At 38.7% G+C, this 17,896-nt stretch overlaps 1 protein-coding gene across 9 annotated transcripts in view; it reads right to left on the bottom strand.

Moving 5' to 3' along the window:
* nrxn2b (neurexin 2b) overlaps nt 1–17,896 on the bottom strand; it is a 476,055-nt gene that overhangs the window by 229,192 nt on the left and 228,967 nt on the right. For 8 of the 9 annotated variants that reach the window (XM_058781462.1, XM_058781464.1, XM_058781461.1 and 5 more), the window contains one exon: nt 6,210–6,511. In XM_058781462.1, coding sequence (XP_058637445.1) covers nt 6,210–6,511 — 302 coding nt within the window. Of the gene's footprint in view, nt 1–2,707; nt 2,742–6,209; nt 6,512–17,896 lie in introns of those variants that run through there. The other variant, XM_058781465.1, reaches the window with a different exon arrangement.

Below are 17,896 nucleotides of genomic sequence, written 5' to 3' on the forward strand. Positions count from 1 at the left end.
CATTCAAAAGTTTGGGGTCAGAATGTTTTTAGTTGTGTTTTTTAATTAAAAAAATAAAGTGACAGTGAAGAGATTTATAATGTAACCAACATATTTATATTTCAAATAAATGCTGTGCTTTTGAACTTTCTATTCGTCTGTGAATCCTGAAACATATTGTGCAGCACAGCTGTTTTCAACATTGATAATAATCAGAAATGTTTCTTGAGCAGCAGATCAGTATATTAGAATGATTTCTGAAGATCATGTGACACTGAAGACTGGAGTAATGATGCTGAAAATACAGCTGCGCATCACAGAAATAACTTACAGTTTAACACATATTCACATAGAAAACAGCTGTTTTACACTGTAATAATATTTCACTGTTTTAGTGGGGGTTTTTTTGTTTGTTTTTTTTATCAAATAAATGCAGCCTTGGTGAGCAAAAGGAACATTTTAAAAACATTAAAATTCTTACTGATCGCAAACTTTTGAACAGCAGTGACATATACTAATAAATATTGCATTCATAAATATTAATTGTTATTATTAATATTTAAAACGTATTAATAAAATACATAGTTGTGTGGATTTTATTTGCTTAGTCTGGATCAAAAATGACCATCCACTTTCCGTCTTTAAAACACTTCCCTTTGTGTGGAACTGGAGACAGACAGACAGCGTAATGACTCGAGCAGAGAATGCTGATTCTGTGTGGGCCGAAAAATAATTCTGTTTGATTGATTTGTAAAGAGCTTCTCAGAACACATATTGTTCCAGAAACAAGTGACGGATGTGAGATTTTATAGAGCCGCTGAGAAATATGAAAATGCACTTTCACAATCTGTGAATGTGACCTGCGCGTCTGTCAAGAAACCAAGCTGATCGAGTGTTTGTGATGAGAGAATGAGAGAACAAGATCACACTCACACACATCTGGATTACCATAATGAAGCAGGTTTGGCTCTCATGAATATGCATGACACACAGGCCATATTAAATGAACTAAAACAACAACATACACAACAAACAGGAAATGAATATGTATGAACATACAAACATATCATCACGTCTCCATGTGAGAGATGAAGAGGCTTCTCTGTCTCTCAGTGGTTCTGGTTTTGTTCTGGTCTCGTGTGTTGACGATTTGACATCTTACTCTAATAATTCACAGACTTTAAACTAGATTAAAGAGTGTTTGAATGAAGAATGTTATTTCAGAATAATCCAGCTGTCCTTGTTCATTTAAATATAAAATGCGGCATGTTTGAGTCTCTCGCAGTCAAACGACAGACTGAAACGATCAAGTCCTCGACCACAAACCAGAGTCAGTCGACGGCGTTGCTAGGTGACAAATTACAAGACGAGAATGATGGGAAAACAGATCGAGCTGCTGAGGGACAGATGGCAGGGAGAGGCTGAGGAAAACTCCGCCTCTAATCATCACCTCAACCAATCGGCACTGCGCACTCAAACATTCTCAGCCAATCACTGCAGCCTGCTCCAGCAGTTCTCTGACTGTACTATGGTTATATTTTGAAAAAAACAATCAAAAACTAGTGTGCAGTGTGGATTTGACAGTATGTGAATTATCAGTGAGTGCAATAACTGACTCATTTCTGATGATCACTGAGTACTCTATTCTGAACTATTCTGAACCAAGGCAGAAAAAAAGTACATTTAAGATTGATGTGTTTGAACTGCATATAAAATTGACGTCCGATTATATTAGACAGTTTTAACATGAACAAAGCAATAAGCTTAATGTAGCATTTGTCAAGCATAAATGAAAAGGTCAACTTTCTGCACTGTTTCAGTTCTCCTGGCTTGTTTTGTTCTGTCGTCCTAGTTTCCCGTTCTTGCCTTGATTGTGTCATTCTGTTCACCTTGTGTATTTAAGTTCTGTTTAGTTCAGTCTTGGTTTGTCAGGTCTTGTCTATTGTATACGTGTGTTTCCAGCCCTCGTTGTGTGGATTACCCTATATGGATTCATTAAAAACTGTTTAATCTTCATCTTCATGCACTTTCCTCAAGACAGTAAGCATGACATACATACAAAAAATTGAATTTATTTGAAATTGGAGTGTTTCACAAGGAAATACTATTTCAGTTTTACTACTTTCAGAATTTCACATTTATTTCAATGTATTACAATTGCCATTTATTTGTAGGTGAAATTTGTGAAAATTGTTTCTACTCATAATTTTGTTAATGTAGTTTATTAACTAATTGCATTTATTTGATTTAACTTAAATGATCATGTTTTCAAAATGCATTGCATGAATCTATTCATTGTGGAAACAATTAAATCCATTCGGTTAAAAAAGTATGAACATGGTTAATATAAGGCTAGCTGTAGAACAGCATTTTATCGTTTTAATTTTAATTTTAAAGTTGTAGTAATTTTGCTGTCAGTTTTCTATATGCCTGTGCAGTATTTATTCATGTTTTATTTCAGTTTTAGTTACTGTAGTACAAGCTAAATTGAGAAATGTTCTTTCAGCAGCTAGCTGAAATAGTTATTTTATTTAATTAATTTTTTTTTTTTTTTTAATGAGTCGTGCTTACACACACGTGCTTGCACGCACGCACGCACACACACACGCACACACGCACGCACACACACACACACACACACACACACACGCACACAGAGAGAGTGCTGGTTTGTGGTGTTCTAAGATCAGGTCTCAGGTCTGTATTCTGACATGCGTTTCGCTCTCACCTGCACTGGAATATCGACGTTATGTTGATTCTCAGTAACGGCTGCCTGTGAGTTTATAATAGAAACGCTGAGGAGAAAATGTCACGACCTCTTCCAAGAAACGGCAGCAAGAATCGAACCTCAGATAGTTACCGGACACATACAGCATCCGTTAAGAGAAGAACGGCTGCAATCAAATACAGCAGCTCCATCTGACGATGGTGTGTTTATCATCAAAACCCACAGAAATGTCCATACATCAGTCTCAAGCTGATCTGATCCACGACTTCTGAGAATTTCTGTCTTGTTTTGCAGTACACACACACATATATATATATATATAAACATTAATAAATCAAGATGATTTATTTGAGATGCAAAATGACTGAAGATATGAAGTCTTGTTTTCTGAAAAATGTATCAAAATGAAGCGAGTTTATGATTAACAAGTAAAAATATTTGCCACTGGGGTCAGAATCTTGTTTTCCCTTTGAATTAAGATGATTTTTCTGACCCCATAGGCAGATATTTGTTCTCATTTGAAGCATAAACTCACTTCCTTCAACATCAGTCATTTCACTTCTCCAGTAAATGTGTCTTGACTTAAGAATGTTTAGGTATTTGTACTGGAAAACAAGTCAGAAATACTGAGCAGGGACATTTATTTTTTGCACATGACTTCAGTTCATCCTAACGCTGCTAAACATTCAAATACACAATAAACGCTGAGTAGAACAGTCAGCTTATATTAGAATGGCCTATTTTTTAATCAAAGATTTTCATTATTGATTTAATTATCAAAAGTACCTTAATATCTGCCCAGCATCTCGAATCTAAGGACAGGAAGTGGAGAAACATCTGCACGCTCTCACTGCTCACCACTTGGTGGTGATGTTGTGCTGCAGCCTTGCATTTAATTATTTATTACATTCATTTTCATTTATTTATTTCCCTCATTCTGACTGTTATATATTACACACAGAACAAACACACACACACACACACACACACACACACACGTGCTTTAGAGGAGAATTCCTCCTCTGTGTTTGTGAATGTCACAGTTTCTCTATTGATTATCTGAAGTACAGCTTTGAGTAAATGTGAGGTCAGTGTATGTCTGAATCAGATCAATAAACCAGCCACCTCTGACACACACACACACACACACACACTTTTGTTTTTATCATGGTGGGTCTTTCTAATGACTTCCATATGCTTTTTCACTGAGCTGATGATATTTGCTATCCCAGAATTCCTTGCACAAATCCTGTGCATCTTTACTTTCTCATTAAGACGTCTAGAATTAAACGTGACTCTCAAAACCTCAGTCATTAATCTGCATCGTCATGTATGAATGTATTGTCTGCTGTCTGATGGTGCGTTCGGCTCAAATCCTCCATTAAATCCCCTGAAAGGCAGCCTGAGGAGGTCCGCTGGTCTCGGTTTGTTGACTTTGAAGGAGTTTTGGGTAGCTAAACCAGCATAAACCAACAAAGCTGGTTAAGCTGTTTTTATAAGAGTGATTCTGAACCCAAGCATCCCTCGTTTGTTCTCTGAGAAGAATAAAGACTCGAGTGTGTAATTGAATTCAGTGGCGGACAAAAGATTTTCCCTTTTGTTTCCCCGCTGGATTCACACTATCAGCCAATAGCAATAGGCATTATTACAGCGGACACACCCTCATGCCACAGCAGCCAATTACAATCGCTCTTATTACGGGTGACAAGACATTCGTTCCAATTACAATTACCAGAGCAGAGGCAGAATGAGCGAGGACTGTAAGTGAAATCGATCGCATCTCCGCGCCGCTATCTGCAACTGCCAATTACAGGAGCCGTATTGAACCATTCTTCACTTTTATTCAATCTGTGTGTGTGTGTGTGTGTGTGTGTGTGTGTGTGTGTGTGTGTGTGTGTGTGTGTGTCAGACGCGTGGAAAGAAACCAAGAGCGTAAGGATGTTTCTTCAGCTATGCACACATTTACGTCCCAGTGGTTGATTTCAATTCATTTCATATGAAGATCAATTTAAAAATGTTTTTCCTTCAACTATTGACTAATTTTATTGTTTTACTCACTCCAAACCCAGATTTGTAATCTTACACTATAAAAAATCATCAGTAAGATATCAACTATTAAAAAAGTATGTATTTTATTTAAACTAGGATCAAGCACTTCAATATTTATTGAAAAATAAATAATGCTTTTTTTAATTTTTTTTTTTATTTACATGGCACCAATAAAACAACTAAAACTGACCAAAGTGCTTTAAACAAGTAAAACAATAAAACAATACAGAAATAAACCACCTCCGACATAATACACCATGTCACAGCATAGAAAACAACTGTTCCAGTATGCAATTAGAATCATTAATTCAGCAACTTTTTAATTAAGCAGTGTGTAAGGCTTGAATTGCATCCATTTTTTCTCTGTGTTGTGTGTGTAACGTGACTAGTTATTGTGATTTTATTCTATTTGTATGTTGTTATTAATCTTGTTGTGTTGGTGAGCCAAAGACAATTTTCCACTCAGGTGGACAATAAAGTTGTACATTAAACATTAAACATTAAATTAGACAATAAATCTTTACATCAATTATAAAACTAGCATCATTTCCATCTGACCTATTAAAATATTTATTTTTCTAAAGCTAGTTTAAGAGAGGTGTCAGAGAAGAGATCAAGATAAAAAAAGAGAAAGAAATCAAGGTAAATATCACTATTTTTATTGTGTACTATTTCCAATCCAGCTGTAATTTGGTGCAAGTATGCAGAAAATGTGAAAATATGATTTTAAGATTGTATTTAGAGGAAGATATGCAGTTTACAAGGACAAAAGTGGGCATAGCTGAAGAATCACCTATATGTATACAGTATGTGAAGCTCGTTTGTGTTTCCGTCCATGAACATTTATTATGTGCGTGCGAATGAAGCGTCTCGCTGAGTCATCAGAGTCGGGACTGTGTGCGCTCCATCAGTTTGCGCTCGTAATGAAGCTCCTTTAATAAACGATGCCATCGTGTTGTATGCGGTTCTCCATATCGCGTTCTGTTATTTGTTCTGTTAATACCTGTTTCTGTTCTTTGTCAATGCGGACATGTAAAGTCCAATCAGGTCTGATCATTAAATCCTTGATTTCAGCCTGTAGAACAAGACCAGTGCTCTCGTCCCCTAAGGACTGCCGACTTCATTAGGTCGGAGTCAATTTCAGACAGACAACCCTTCTCTGAACAGAACATTAAGTTAAGGTGCACATAATGAGGTGCTGAAGCAGGAGGCATGGGTCTGTATCGTTCTGGATCAGGTCTAACAAGAAAACACACACCGCTGCTCCCAGACCTGTCAGGAATCCCACTGCAGGCATTGGGAAGCACTGTGGGTCGCAGGCCGTCGCTTAATCAACGTTTCCAGCCAATGATGTGCGATCAAGCCCTTTCCACAGCGATTCCCAACGTCCAGCGCATCTGTTAGTGATCAATCTCCACGCAAACGCTTTGAAGGAGCGAGCGCTCAGTCTTACCTGTCGCAGGTTTCGCGTGACTTTAACATCGTGCCAAGCGTTGTCGTTAAACTTCCCGTTCACCGGCTCCACGAGCGCCTCGAAGGCGCCGGAGCCCAGGTTGATGACGAGCCAGACGGCGCCGCTCTTCAGCGACAGGTTGACGTAGTCTGCAGATTTCCCGGTGTGCAGCATCAGGCCGTTGCGCTGGAGCGTTCGGAAGGACAGCGTGATCTCATCCGTGCTGCTCTGGATGGGAGTCATGGACAGATCGTAACAGAAGAACTCGTTCCCTTTGAAGGTGGCCACCGATTCTTCTTTCCCTGCAGAGATGGAGAAAGAACATGAGCATTTTCACCAAATCTGTCCCTGGACCACAAAACCAGTCATAAGGGTCCATCTTTTGAAATTTAAATGCATACATCATCTGAATAAATGCGCTTTCCATTGATGTATGGTTTGTTGGACAATATTTGTCTGAGATACAACTGTTTGAAAATCTGGAATCTGAGGGTGCAAAAAAATCTAAATATTGAGAAAATCTCCTTTAAAGTTGTTCAAATGAAGTTCTTAGCAATGCATATTACTAATCAAAAATGAGTTTTGATATATTTACGGTAAGACATTTACAAAATATCTTCATGGAACATGATCTTTACTTAATATCCTAATGATTTTTGGCATGAAAGAAAATGGATAATTTTGACCCATACAATGTATTGTTGGCTATTTCTTCAAATATAGCTGTGCTGCTTATGACTGGGTCACATACAGTATGACGGCACATCAACACGCTCGCTCCCTGCACGATGTGCAGCGGTGTTATTGAGCGCAGCATCGCACCGGAAAATTCCTGCTATGCAAACGTTGGCGTGTTTGTCTTTTCACTGCAGAATGTGTTTAAATAAACTTTATTTATTCTAAGAGGGTTTGTGTCAAGTAAATGAAAGAACTTAAACTCCCACATTGCTTTGTGGATTAAGTACAATTCATATTCACAATTTAGCTTGATTTTTATTGGTTTTGCAGTAATTTGTTCTAACCATGCTGAATACTTGCGAGAGTAAGGCTCAGAGCGAAACTCTTATTCCCAACCGCACCGACCGCAGACGCTCTCTAGGGAGACGCGCTCTTCTCCAGAATAAAGGGGTTTTCTTAAGTTTCCGCTGCTGTATTTTTCATGACTCGACGACATATCAGGACACGTCATGTTTGGCTTCAGAAAGACGGGAATCCCGTATTCATGAGTGCTTTCTGCAAATCTAACAATCCTCATGAGAAGAGCAGAAGAACCGAAGTCTGCAGCAGAAAGCTCTGAGTAACGGCATGTACATTTATTCATTTCCAGAAGCTTTCATCCGGAGTGACTTACATTACGCTTTCCCGCAGGTTCGTTCCTCCTGGAGAAACCCGGGGTCGAGCGCTGCGCTCAAGGGTGCAAAACAGCGTTTCAGAAGAATTTATAGAGTTCAGACCTACAACCTTTTGGAAATCAGCCCAGATCTTTAACCGCTAAACCACAGCAGCGCATTAATGTTTTAATGTTTGGCTTAATTCAGGTTCAGCTCTTCTGAGGCTTTGTAAAAGCTTACTGGATTGTGTTGTCCTGCCGCTGAATCTGAGAATCCTGCAAATATTTTAATGCTTTAGTGATTTGTTTCAGTTTTCTTAATTAATTTGCCCTGGAGTGTTTCCTTAAGATGTAGAGCACATCTAAACCACACACACACACACACACACACACTCACAAATCCGTCCTTACCAAAAATAAATAAATAAAAATGTTAGAAATACAGACAATGCCTGAAGCAATTCCAACTCTCTCTCTCTCTCTCTCACACACACACACAAACACACACACACACACACACACACAAATAATACCAATTAAACTGGGGATAGCACTTACACTGCACGTATAAAAACAGCAATTACAGAGTCTGTGGCTTTAAGTATGTTGTTTGTTTAGCAACTATTAAACAATTTTTTAATTTTTAATTTTTTCTTCTGGACGCAGCTAAAATACAGATGCTTGGTAAAAATAAATAAATGTGCAATTATTTGTCATGTCAGTAAAGCACATTCAGACAGAAACTCAACGTGCATGTACACATCAGTATTTGTGAGAAATAAGGAATGTTGCCAAATGATGGTAACTTCATTCAAGAAAGTAATAAAATATTCATTGAAAATGTAAATTCAGGACACGTCAATGAAACCTCAGCAGTATAAGGAGTATATATATATATACACACAGACTGATCGGGTCGCTCTGTTAAAGCCTCCTATCCGTCTGTCACTCTGAACTCTGCCTGTGTGTTCTAGAGCTTCAGCCTCCGCTAGTCTTCCTCTGTACAGCCCACAGATGACCTTCACTCTGTCTGCAGACGCACTCGGTTTGCCATTCAGAACTGGTCTGAAAATCAGAACCTTCTTTCTGTATTTTCCGTCTCTCTTCCTTTAGATGCAGCTGAAATCAGCTAAGACAATCACTAATTCCACTGGTGCTGCTTCACTTCTAACACAGCAAACACAAACCATCTACAGTTACACCAGCTCTAAACTAAAACCTCAGTCTGTCTCTTATAATCACTGGAACACAGTCTGCAGTGAACACAGAGGTCAGATCAGATCACACACACACGTTTGTTTTTGTGAAAAGTGGGGACTCTCCATAGGCGTAATGGTTTTCATACTGTACTTACTGTATGTGCTATTGTCCTACACCAACCCTACACCTAAACCTACCCCTTACAGGAGACTGTCTGCTATTTCAGATTCTCAATACACTCCATTCTGTGTGATTTATAAGCGTTTTGAAAAGTGGGGACATGGAGTAATGTCCTGAAAAGTCACCTTCACCTTGTAATACCTGTCATACCCTTGTTATTATACACATCTATGTCCTGATTTGTCACAAAAACGTGCACACTCACACACACACACACACACACACACACACAAACACACCCACCTAAGAGACACGCTGATGCATTTAAATGACAGAGTTTCTTTCTTTAAGAAGGAGTGTAAACTGCTGCTGACAGTTTGATTGATCGGTGTTTCAGCGTTTAGAGAAAACTCATAAAATGCTCCATATCTCTCTTTCATTCTCTCTTTCAGTGCGAGACGAATCATCTCCGACTCATCTCTCTTTCTGTTGTGCCTCTGAAAATGACAATCTTCTATATGTTTATCTCTGTTGCACATACATATGTGTCCTTTATTTGTGTACGTATATATACACATGTATACAGTATATCTGTTTCGCTCCAATAAAACAATATATACGGTAATACAATACGGTAAAACAACACATATAAAACAATATATATGTTTATATATATGCAAACTTGTATCAAAGCTCTGAATATGTGGTCACACAAGCATGATGAACACAGATCAGCTAAACGTGCTCGAGCTGAGACACACCACGACCTTCTGACACCGGGATCATATTCCTAATGCATCCAGAAAACCAGATCATTTCCTCCAGAGAAACAAAACTGTATGAAATAACGAGTCTTGTTCTCAGAGAACATGTGCTGATGTACTGTAGATCATTTGACTCGAAGACTGTGTAAATCTAACATCATTTAGAAACGGAATAATTTACTGAAGTGAAGCAAAGCTGCACAAACTAATAAAACTTTTTTTTGATCGGTATGTTGAATATGTCTAGTGGCGAATATTTATTTCTTGTTTCAAGTGTAAATCTAACAAAATTTACAAAAAATAAACTATTTACTAATGGGGTAAAAAGTGAATGAAAAACTTATTTCAAGGTGTATTCTCTAGAAGCAGGTCTGAGCATTGCTGCTTCTTAAGCACTGTATGTTGTTTATAAGACGTTTTTACTGGAATAAAAGCCAAAGACCCTGATGAAGACACATCATGCACTCTTCTCTTTCTGTCTCATCTCTTCTGCTCTGTGGCTTTGGACACGTGTGTGTGTGTGTGTGTGTGTTTTGGTTTATGCAGCCTCTCGCTGAGGGTCAAGCTCTTCACATGCGCCATTCGCTCTCTGAAGGAGGGTTTAATTGCTTGTTGCCGCGGTAACGCTGCATTCTGCTCCGCCTCCTCGTGTCGCAAATGCACCTGCTTCATTTTCTCTTTTCTTCATTTCTCCATTCCCACGTTTCATCTTTCGCTCCCTCTGTGGGTGTTTGTATCTTTGTCTTTAACTTTAATGAGATAAGCTCATTAAAAAGTCATCAGTGTCAGATGTCTTTCAGAATCCATCATGTAACGCGTTTGTCCCGGTGTCAGTGGTGTGTGTGTGTGTGTGTTGAAGTTCTCACAGTTACTGAATCATTGACTGATATTATCCACCTGAACATTATTACATTCACTTTGATTTACATTTTACATTTTGTTGATTTATATTTTAGCTTTGTTAAAATTTGCTTGAACATCTGAGTTCAAAAAACAAACAAACAAACAAAAAAACTACGAAGCCCATTTTTGCCATAGAATTAAAAATAAAAGGTAATTTGTACTTTTTTCCACACAATTGCGAGTTGATAGCTCACAATTCAAATTTTGTATATTGCAATTCTAAGTTTATAGTGCATTGCAAATCCAAGTGTGTCACAATTCGAAGTTTCTAATATATCACAATACTGAGGTTATATATTGCAATACTGAGATTATATATCACAATTCCAAATTGTAAGTTAATGTCACAATACTGAGTTTATATACAGTGATGTATAGTATCAAAGTACAAATACTTTGTTACTGTACTTAAGTACAGTTTTGGGTAAATGTTCTTTACTCAAGGATAAAAATTTTATTGAATTTTATTTAAAAAATAAAAAGATACATTTGTCGAGAGCCTTTCGCTACATTTGCGACAATCTTTGCTGATCGGTCACAGTGATATGCAGTTAGACAATGAATCTTTTGATTCAATTTGGTTCCTCTGAATTTGCCAAACTGGTTTAAGAAGGAGTGTAAGTGATCCGTTTCACAAATCACGAAACTGAATAATATTCTAGAAGCACAAGCACGCCAAGCAGCATAACGGATCTAAATTGAAGACGTTATTCATGAAATAAGCTTCTATTAAAAAATCAAGACACATTTCTTAAAACAGCTTTTCAACAAATATATTTCCAAAACACCCACAAACCCATTCATACATCAGTAATATGAATAGTTTTATTTGACGTCATCGCGTGTTCGTGAGCACATACAGTTGATGACGGTGTGTTAGCGTGAGCTAATGGACTCAATGAAACACGTGCAGTAATGCAATCTCTTCTGGTGAAGTGTGTTTAACCGCCCACGTCTGCTGAAGAGTAGTGTGTGTGTTTGAGAGATGGTTACGTCTCTGAGCTCCGCTGGACACAACGACCGTCTGCTGTTTGTTCAACAACTAAGACAACTTTTCAATTTTACCCCTCGGTGAGCAAAACAGCCGCACACCGAAGACTAATATGACACCGCTGCTGTTGAGCGTGTGTTTATGCACGTGTTTATGTGTGTGTGTGTGTGTGACCGTTACAGCAAAATACAGTTCTCTCTTTATTACTCTACACAAATTCAAGGTTGATGAATCTGTAGGAATAAAATAATAACGCTGCCTTAATGTGAACGTCATCAAACACACTGTGCATGTTGAGTTCTAGATCAGACACGTATGATGCCGCTTTAGAAGGGAGCTGCAGAGCTGATTTACACACACTCACATGCCTACAGAAACACACAACAGCCTGCAATAACCCTTCATCAGCCCAGATCTCCATCAAGCCTCAGAGAAAGTTCAAGTGTCCTCAAGTAAAAATGACGACACAACTGCTAGTCACAAACACAGCAGAATCAACCAAATGGAACCTAAATGGATGTTCTCGAATAAATAAGTCTTATGAACAAATGCTTCAGTAACTCAAAGAGTCACTTGTTTTATACCTGAATGAATCATGCTGTATTTGGAACCACATCTTTCTATGGCAGGAATATTGTAATATATTGTATATGTTTTGGTACAGAAGCATCTTGGAAGTGTCCTAGCTTAAGTAAATCACCTAAAAAAAAACTAATTGTCCCATCTGTCCAAGGCAAATGTGCAAGAGGGACACAGATGAGGAGAGACGTCTCATTCTCTGCCAGTTTCCTCGTTTATCATGGAAAACTCGCCAGTGACTGTTAAATGCTAATGAATCAAAACGATTCACTCTTAAAGGGACAGTTCACCCAAAAATCATTGATGCTCCCTTGTGTCCTTCAAACCTGTATGACTTTCTTTCTTCTGTAGAAAAAAAGAAGATATTGTGCTAGTTACTGTTTTAATACAATAAAAAATGAACATGGACTGAAGCTTTTCAGGGTTTTTTTTCGAGTCATATGATAGCGTTATATAATATTCACCTCCAGTGGACCGTTATTCATTGCATCTGGAGCGAGTCCAATTTGTAAATGGAGCAGGTTTGTGAAGCAGATCAATTGATTCATTGAAAACCTCAACCAAAATGACTCATTAATTGGCATACACTACTTCATAAAGACGCCATGCTGAGCTACAGCAGGTTTTCAGTGAATGGCTTCAGAAGACTTGAATAGTACAGAGCCATATGGATGACTGTTATGAATCGCTTCTGGAAGCTGAAGCGATTCAGTCTGATTTCACTGTGTAGGGTATCAGAGAGTGAATCAGACAATTTAAGATTCGATCAGAACATGAGGGGCCGAATTCCACAAACAGGACCACAAGGCAATGTCATAAATCTGTCCAGATCCTGGCGCCACTAGTCTGAAGCAAGTTCACCAACTAGCAGCTTTGAACAGCTCACAGCATTCAAACAAAAGAACACTTATTGACAATTCCAACTCAGGAAGGATATTGTCAAATTTGGGGCAAATAACCAAGATTAATGGTCAAAGAGATGCACTGCGTGACCATCCCATGTCTGTGATAGAAATCACAAGCTACAGACTTTCTTAGATTGGTTTCCCCCACCTAGAAGACAAAGACTGAGACTGAAATTCCTTAGGAGACCTTTTAACCTCTTTGGTCTTCACAGAACATGTCCTTATGTTCTCAGAATGGCACAGAAACTGTCTTCTATGTGTAGATGCACCAAAATTATCTTAAAAGGACTTAGGAGCAACTAATCATTTCTATGCATAACTCCATATTATGTATATAACCCACACATGTGACTATCATGTTCTAATCACTTATTGTGTATGTCTTTTTAATAACTATTGAATAGCTTAAGGGTTTATATTAGGGGTGTCAACGTTAACACGTTAACGCATGCGATTATTTAAAAAATTTTAACGCGTTAATATTTTTTTAACGCAAATTAACCATTTTACAAAGTTTGACCCCTTATACTAACTTCTTCCCGTCATCTCAGCGCAGAAGGTTATCTATCATTATGTGATGAGGGTACAGCGAACCAGTGTTGCCAGGGTAATGGCACAAGTGGGCAATTTTAAAAATACACTTGCGGGAAAAATTACAGAGCCGTGGGTTGTGGTTTTTTGGGCTACTTTTATAATGTACTGCGGCCGCCCAAAGTATATATAGACAAATTAAAATTAAAATAGATCCTTTTACTAATGTGTATTATACTTGGAATGTATCCCTGGCAACTTAAGAACAGAGAGGCGGTTGTAACATCACAAACAACCTGAGTTTCAGCAGATCATACATGTTAAGGCTTTTACACAGCAGAAACAAACATGACAACAGCCACTATAGATTATATAATATAATAAACACTCGATTACGATAGGATATTTGTATGTGAATGTGTACATCTATGCTAATTTGTGCAGCGATATAAAAGGCTATAAATAGCATATTTTAACAACAGTAAACGACCAAATTCCACACGTGATCGTAAAAGGAAGTTATTACAAACACTCGATGGTGGTTTGAAGTGAGTTCTGAGTAAAAGACTATTAATCTCATAATTGTCTTATATAGCATGATGCTAATGTTAGCTCTAATGCAGCTGCAGAACAGGTCCAATTCTTCTTTATAATGCATTTTGTCATAATACTTCACGTAAGGTCGCAAGAAAATGTTTTGTTGTATTTATTTAGAAACACTTCTGATAATAGTTGGGTAAATGTATGCTGGGATTGAAGCGATGTGGCTTGGTAAACGTTTTATTGCCAGTTTAAAGGCTAATAATGGCTGAATAAAAACAAAAGAATAATGATAAAAGAATGATAAGGATTATGTCTCATACCTGCGGAAGTGTGAAAGATTCTGCTTCCTTAAACTAGTTTGTCATGCATTTCTTTATTTCAACACATTTACAGGTAAATCCTAGTATTTTAAATATGTGATTAATCATGATTAATCACAGTCCATGACTGTGATTAACGCAATTAAATTTTTTAATCGATTGACAGCACTAGTTTATATTCATGTTTTGTATGTATGTGTGTGACAATTCTAGCTTGAAACACTTCTTTCAATTAATTATTTGTCAAATGTATTATATTCTGGTTATGGAAATCACATACAAAAGTATACTTTGCAAGAGCATGTTAAGTTCGGACCATGTGACTGATAAGATAACATCATAGATTTATGTATTGGGAGGAGAAACAGAGCAATACCCCGAGCTAAGACAGTATCTAATTGGTCAAGACACCAGTAGGGATGCGTCCCAAAGCCGAGTTTAAAAAATCAGGACACCATCAAACCATTCTCTCTTCTCTTTTTGCTTTTGCCTTTTTCCACCGCGTTTTGACGCTGGTCTTTGAGCATGCTTTGGCCTGCAAGCCAGCTGCTACTTAACACCACGATGAGAAGAAAAACCACCTAGTCTCGTTAAATCCTTTCTTTCTTTTGCTTTAGTTTCTTTTCTTTTCTGTTGCGAGTTTCGTGTTCTCAGTTTAAGTTTTGCCATCACGCCTTGTCTCCGAGTTCAACTCGAGCCTGTGACCGCCTCAAAACTTCAACCAGACCAACTCCGCATCCTCAGCCAACGCCCAAGACATCACTTCAACGACTACTGAACTTCCAACCAATCAGCAACCTTGGGAAACCCCCTTTCTGCAAAGACAACAACAAAAGGGAATCCCTGTAACACAAAGGCAATGCAAGCAAGTAACCTCCAGATCTTAGCCGAGCTGGTGTATTTAATATAAATTTTAACCTCATTGAGAAACTCAGTGCGAGGGTTAAATAAGTGATTGATGGTTATTCAGGTCTATAAACTTGGAATTTCACATTTTCATTCTCTTAAACTCATCCTTTCTTCACTTTCTTTCTTTCTGCAACGTGTGAATGTGTGAATGCGTGTGTTCATGTTAGATTAGTTTATGTCTTAGGTTTATATAAATAAAGTCTTATTTATATTGAAGAGAAGTATCTTGTGTTTTGTGCTTACAAGTTAATGTCTTAAACTGCCGATCTTGTTACTGTGCTTATTAATAGTGTTTTCACTATATTTTGGATTTTAATATCCAGTGCAGAGTTGATGTTATACGGCTCGTTCAGTGAATCGCTGCCGACTCAGCCATGAAACAGTGATCCTGTTCAAATTCCCTATAAAATCATAAATGAGCCTTTGAGCTAAATTGACCTGTTTTCCTTACAACTGTAATTGAATAGATCACGGTTCTCATAAAGTCTCCTTCAGTTTCAGAGAAGAAAGCAGGACACGAGGAGGACAGAGCTCTAGTTTCTGGGTGAACGCTCCTCTTGATTTCTGAATCGTTCTCTTGAATCAGCAACATATGATTCCTGCGAACACACTTCAGAGGAGTCAGAGACAGAAGTGCATCCCAGCGGCCCGTCCGATTGAGTTTGTCTGTCTGATGCTCCTCATGAGAGCAACACTTGACAGACGACAGCCTGAGAAGAGACAGAGCCGGAGGAGATGCTCCTGATGATGAAAGAGAAGAGAGATGCTCATGAATATGGATGAGTAACAGAGAATCTGGGATTGATCCTCTGTGTGAGACGCTTTACAGTTCATCACCAAACATCCATGATCAGCACGGAGGATTCCCCTGCACACGCACGCACGCACGCACTCTTCTTGAACAGCAAATCAGCATATTAGAATGATTTCTGAATCAGAATCAGAAAGAGCTTTATTGCCAAGTGTGTTTACACGCACAAGGAATTTGTCTTGGTGTTAGGAGCACAGGAGCTTGGTATCCAGTACAGAAGTACAAACATAGTGCAGGCAACATATAAGGTAATAAAAAAAAAAACACTAATAATGAAGAGAAAAGACAATAAATTATAAATAACAACAGTAATAAAAATATATACCAAAAATAAAAAAATGTCCATAGACAAAACTGTGAATGTGCATATGTCCTACTGTATGTACAGATGAATGTTTGATGAATTATTTACAGATGTACAGTACTGGGGTGTGTTATGTGTTATTAAGGTGGGATATGGCCTGGGGGAAAAAACTGTTCTTGTGTCTGGCTGTTTTGGTGCTCAGTGATCTGTAGCGCTGGCCGGAGGGCAACAGTTCAAAGAGAGAGTGAGCTGGGTGTGAGGGGTCCAGAGTGACTTTCTTAGCCCTTTTCCTCGGTCTGGAGATATAAAGATCTTGGAGGTTGGGTAGAGGGGCACCGATAATCATCTCAGCAGTCCTGACTGTCCGTTGTAGTCTTCTGATGTCTGTTTTGGTAGCTGGTAGTCAATGTGAATGTCCCACTTCAGGTCCTGAGAGATGGTGCTGTCCAGGAATCTGAATGTCTCCACTGCAGTCACAGTGCTGTTCATGATGGTGAGTAGGGGGAGAGCAGTGGGGTTCCTCCTGAAGTCCACGATCATCTCCACAGTTTTGAGCGTGTTGAGCTCCAGGTTGTTAAGACTGCACCAGACAGCCAGCTCTTTAACCTCCTGTCTGTAAGCAGACTCGTCACCGTCCTGAATGAGGCCGATGACTGTGGTGTCATCTGCAAACTTCAGGAGCTTGACAGAGGGGTCTTTAGATGTGCAGTTGTTGGTGTAGAGGGAGAAGAGCAGTGGGGAGAGAACGCAGCCCTGAGGGGCACCTGCACTGGTGCTGGATGTGAGTTTACCCAGCCTCACTAGCTGCTGCCTGTCTGTCAGGAAGCTGGTGATCCACTGACAGACGGAGGTGGGCACAGAGAGCTGTGTGAGTTTATCTGAGAGAAGGTCAGGCATGATGGTATTGAAGGCCGAGCTGAAGTCCACAAATAAGATCCTTGCGTAATTCCCAGGTCTGTCGAGGTGTTGCAGGATGTAATGCAGTCCCACATTGACAACGTCATCCACAGACCTGTTTGCTCTGTAGGCAAACTGAAGAGGATCCAGTAAGGGTCCAGTGATGTCCTTCAGGTAGGCCAGGACCAGTCGCTCAAATGACTTCATGACCACAGACGTGAGAGCGACAGGTTTGTAGTCGTTAAGGCCAGTGATTTTGAAGTACCATGTGACACTGAAGACTGGAGTAATGATGCTGAAAATTCAGCTTTGATCACAGAAATATATTACAGTTCAACAGACATTCACATAGAAATCAGCTGTTTTAAATTCTAATAATATTTCGGTTTTTACTGTATTTTGATCAGATTAATGCAGCCTTTTGAGCAGAAGGTCTTCTCTTTCTTCTCTAACGAATGGAGTGTCTCTCTCTCATCCGTCTGTCTGTGAGACTGTTATTGGTCTCCTGTAATGATGGTGATTTTATGAGCACAGAATGTTCTGAGAACATTGCGATTTTATTCTCCTCCCTTTCATCTGG

This window comes from Onychostoma macrolepis, chromosome 07 (assembly GCF_012432095.1).
Source record: "Onychostoma macrolepis isolate SWU-2019 chromosome 07, ASM1243209v1, whole genome shotgun sequence".
Lineage (NCBI taxonomy): Eukaryota > Metazoa > Chordata > Actinopteri > Cypriniformes > Cyprinidae > Onychostoma > Onychostoma macrolepis.